General features: G+C 51.9%; 1 protein-coding gene across 1 annotated transcript; it reads left to right on the top strand.

The window, feature by feature from the left end:
- Window positions 1-359: 359 nt before the first annotated feature.
- On the top strand, window positions 360-3,066 carry LOC123170777 (AP2-like ethylene-responsive transcription factor At1g16060). The gene is made up of 5 exons (XM_044588541.1): window positions 360-634; window positions 938-1,020; window positions 1,191-1,288; window positions 1,403-1,476; window positions 2,093-3,066. Exons 1-5 carry the CDS (start codon window positions 360-362, stop codon window positions 2,808-2,810), a joined length of 1,248 nt encoding a protein of 415 aa, XP_044444476.1. The 3' UTR covers window positions 2,811-3,066.
- The last annotated feature ends 880 nt before the right edge of the window (window positions 3,067-3,946 follow it).

The raw sequence follows: 3,946 nt of genomic DNA, 5'->3' as shown, positions 1-3,946 counted from the left end.
AATTTAAAACCATTTTTGCTGGCCAGTAAGGGCAGGCCACATCCGCCGTGTGCTAGCTATACGGTAACCCACCAATGCATGGCGGCCAGAAAAGCTGTCAAAACCGTATCCAGCACAAGGGACAAAGCCCTTGGCACCGGGAACATCGACGCCTCATGTCCTTCTCAGCCCCATAGATGGAAACAAGGATGGACTCCACCACCACCATCCGCGCACCTACTGCATACGGACACCGGCCCGTGCGTGCGCGCGGGTATAAACTTGCACGCGCCCAACGGGGTTAGCTCCCGACGCCATTCTTGGTGAGATCCAAGCTAGGTTGAGAAGAGAAAAGTGCACACACGGGTTGACGTACGGCCATGGAGGCGTATGGGATGGTGAAGGACGAGCTGATCAATGGCATCGTCGCGGCGGGAGGAGGCGGAGGAGGGGTGCGGTACTGCGAGGCCGCGCCGCGGGCGGCGCCGGTGATCGACGACGGCGTGAAGATCAGCGTGAAGAGGAGGAAGAGGGAGCCTCCGGCGGGGTCCGGGTTGTCGGGGGTGACGGGCAACGGTAAAGACGGCGCCGGCGACAAGGCGGCCGGCGGCAATGCGGCGGCGAAGAGGAGCTCCAGGTTCAGAGGTGTAAGCAGGTACGTCCTTCGACACGTACCCATGTATAACGTTTTTTGCTTGCTTAGACACGTACCCATGTATATCGTTTTTTGCTTGCTTACGTATATGGTATATACATGTATTCTTGTGGGTTAAGCTTTTGCGTATTGTCTGGTCACAGCAAGGCCTACATGTAGCTTTGGAACCATGCAAAAGAAATATAGCTTCGGAATACAAAGATACTATACGTACATATATATATATATATGTCCAAGTATACATGTACGTGTAGCGTATACCAGATAGCGTACTGAGAATCAATACGGCTTATCTTTTTGCAGGCATCGTTGGACGGGCAGGTTCGAGGCACACCTGTGGGACAAGGGGACGTGGAACCCGACGCAAAAGAAGAAAGGAAAGCAAGGTATGTACTAATACATACGTGACGCCCACTTATAATACGTTTCATGTGGATATGTACGTACAGCTGTGTATGTATATACGATTTACATACATGTATGTTCATCTTGTATACCACATCTTTATCGGAGAAAATCTTATGGGCCGCATATCTGTATGTACATCATCGCGCAGTCTACCTTGGGGCGTATAACGAGGAAGAGGCGGCGGCGAGAGCATACGATCTGGCAGCGCTCAAATACTGGGGACCCACCACCTATACTAACTTCCCAGTACGTATTTTTGTACTCAGGATATGTTTTTGCTTCCTTTTCCATATGTATATGTAGATCGGCAAGATTGTATTACTGACTTGCTACTGTTGCTGTGGTTGTGCATGCAAACAGGTCGTTGACTACGAGAAGGAGCTCAAGGTGATGCAGGGTGTATCCAGGGAAGAATACCTAGCGTCAATAAGAAGGTTCGGCAAATATATATTTTTCTTCACAAACTATATATAATGAAATGGATGGTATTTTCGTTAATTAGACCCTAGTTTTTTGTAAGTTTCTTTTCGAAAAACACAAAGAACTTTGAGTCCCAATAAGTTGTTGATAGAAAAAAAATATGTCTTTTCAGAGAAAAAAGATTTATGTATAATCTTACTTTTTGCGGATACCTAGCATGGTTGTGTGTTGAGTTGAGCCTTATCTCATCCATAATTGTATGATGATATAGTATAGTTGCATGTTGAGATAAATAAGTTAGTGGGATCACTCTCTTAGGTACAATAGGGTTAGTTAGATCGTCCTTTGGAAGTTTCTTTTGAAAAACATAGAAAACATTGAGGCTTGATACGTTGTTGATAGGAAAACAAGATTTATGCTGAAAAAATATATTTATGCAGAATCCCTAACAATCAAAGGAATCAAATTTCCCTTGCTTAAAATCTTATCTGTCTAGCTGACCGGTGGACCACAACTAAACTATGGAACAAAACATGCAAAAATCTCGTTTGGTACAGGATGCAAAAAAAATCCCTAAAAGGTCATCCAAAAAAAATAATGCTAATTATCTTAGATCTTGCACATATGCAGGAAGAGCAATGGGTTCTCTCGCGGCGTTTCCAAGTACAGGGGCGTGGCGCGGCACCACCACAACGGGCGGTGGGAGGCCCGGATCGGCCGGGTGTTCGGCAACAAGTACCTCTACCTCGGCACCTACAGCACCCAGGAGGAGGCGGCGCGCGCCTACGACATCGCCGCCATCGAGTACCGCGGCATCAACGCCGTCACCAACTTCGACCTCAGCACCTACATCCGCTGGCTCAAGCCCGGGGCCGCCCCCGCCGAGGCCATGAGCGGCCTGAGCGGCGCGCCGTCCCCGTCGTCCACCACCACCGCCACCACGCTGGTCACGCCGAGGGACATGGGCGGCCTCCGCCTCCTCCCGCCCTCGCGGAACTCGCTTTCTCTGCTCGGCGACGTGGGCTCGATGGTGTTCGGCGGCGGCCCGTCGCCGTCCCCGTCCCCGTCCTCCACCACCACCGCGCTCAGCCTGCTGCTGCGGTCGTCCGTGTTCCAGGAGCTCGTCGCACAGCAGCACCAGCCGTCCGCGGACGTCGACGCCGACCACGCGGCGGTGCCTGCGCTGGAGAACGAGCCCGGGGAGGCGCTGTACGGCTCCGGCGGCGGCGAGGCCGGCGAGGACGCGGCGTTCTCGTGCTCCATGTACGAGCTCGACGACAGCTTCGCGCGCATCGAGGAATCCCTCTGGGACTGCTTGGAAACCTGTGATCCAGCCATACCAATCTAGTCACCCAGTTCGATCGCCTGCGCAATAAGGAGCGTGGCTATAGCTAGGAACTTGTGAGGGGGTAGGGCAAGTTCCTCGAGATAGCCATGGCCATGGCACATGCATTATGCATGCTACGTAATGACGTGGCCAGTTGAACTGCTAGCTAGAGAGAGGTAGGAGGAGACGTGTGCCTGGTTTGTTTGACCCGTGCTGCTGTGTGGATTTGATTCGGTCGTCGTGAGTGTGACTTGGTATAGCTAATCAAGCTAGTGTCAAAATGTTCAGGGGAATACCAAAGACCGAGTTTTTTTAACACTAGAAGAAGGGCCCGACGGTGTGGCAGTACAACAAGGACCCTAAAGAAACTGAAAATACAAATAAGAGTCCCTGCATCTTATGAAAAGGACCCAAGCAGAAAACTGAAAACGCTTTGGCACAACACTGCCTCCCTTCTAGCATCATGGCTGGGAGGAACAAGGATGGCCGCTCTTCGCCCAGAGGAATCGATGGATTGTATGAGGAGATCAGTGTCGTAGACAGTGGCGGAGCTAGGCAAGATATGTTGGGGGCGAATAAGAAATATAGATGGGGGGCGGGGGGGGGGGGGGGGGGGGGGGGGGGGGGGGGAGGGGTATATTTTTCTCTAATCTGATGACCCTAAAAAAACCCTTCACAATTTTTACCGAGGGTGGGGGGGGGGGGGGGGGGGGGGGGGGGGGGGGTGGCCCTTGCAGCCCCAGCCGTAGCTCTTCCAGTGATCGTAGATCCTGCAGAGCCACAATCGGATGAGCTCGGCATCCTCATCACCAGCTTCCAATGAGACGTCGGAAGCACTTTCCCAGATGTGAGGATGATGCGACCAATGCCGGAAGCTCAGATCAGACGAGCCCGGTACGAGAGAGGAGGACGAGGCGAGACCTATCAACCATTCTCTCACCATCACCATGATGGCAAGAAATAGAGGAAGAAACCACCGCAGCTCCTAGATCCTGGGCAGACTTGAGCTTATTGGGAGGGATACTGCCAGATCCTTTGTCCACCAATCCTCTCCACCTTCGAGGCGAGGTAGTCAATGACGAAGAACAAAATCAATCACTGGGGACACAAGGAGTTAACGTGGAAAACCCCTCCAACACGAAGGAAAAAAAACACAG

The sequence above is a fragment of the Triticum aestivum genome, chromosome 7D (assembly GCF_018294505.1).
Source record: "Triticum aestivum cultivar Chinese Spring chromosome 7D, IWGSC CS RefSeq v2.1, whole genome shotgun sequence".
Taxonomy (NCBI): Eukaryota; Viridiplantae; Streptophyta; class Magnoliopsida; order Poales; family Poaceae; genus Triticum; species Triticum aestivum.
Note: the sequence above shows the minus strand (reverse complement) of the source record. Positions and strands in the feature narration are given on the sequence as shown.

Coding starts and splice junctions, on each gene's coding strand:
- LOC123170777 (XM_044588541.1), top strand. CDS start 360: ATGGAGGCGTATGGGATGGTGAAGGACGAGCTGATCAATGGCATCGTC. Junction 1,289..1,402: donor CCACCTATACTAACTTCCCA/GTACGTATTTTT, acceptor GCATGCAAACAG/GTCGTTGACTACGAGAAGGA. Junction 1,477..2,092: donor TACCTAGCGTCAATAAGAAG/GTTCGGCAAATA, acceptor GCACATATGCAG/GAAGAGCAATGGGTTCTCTC.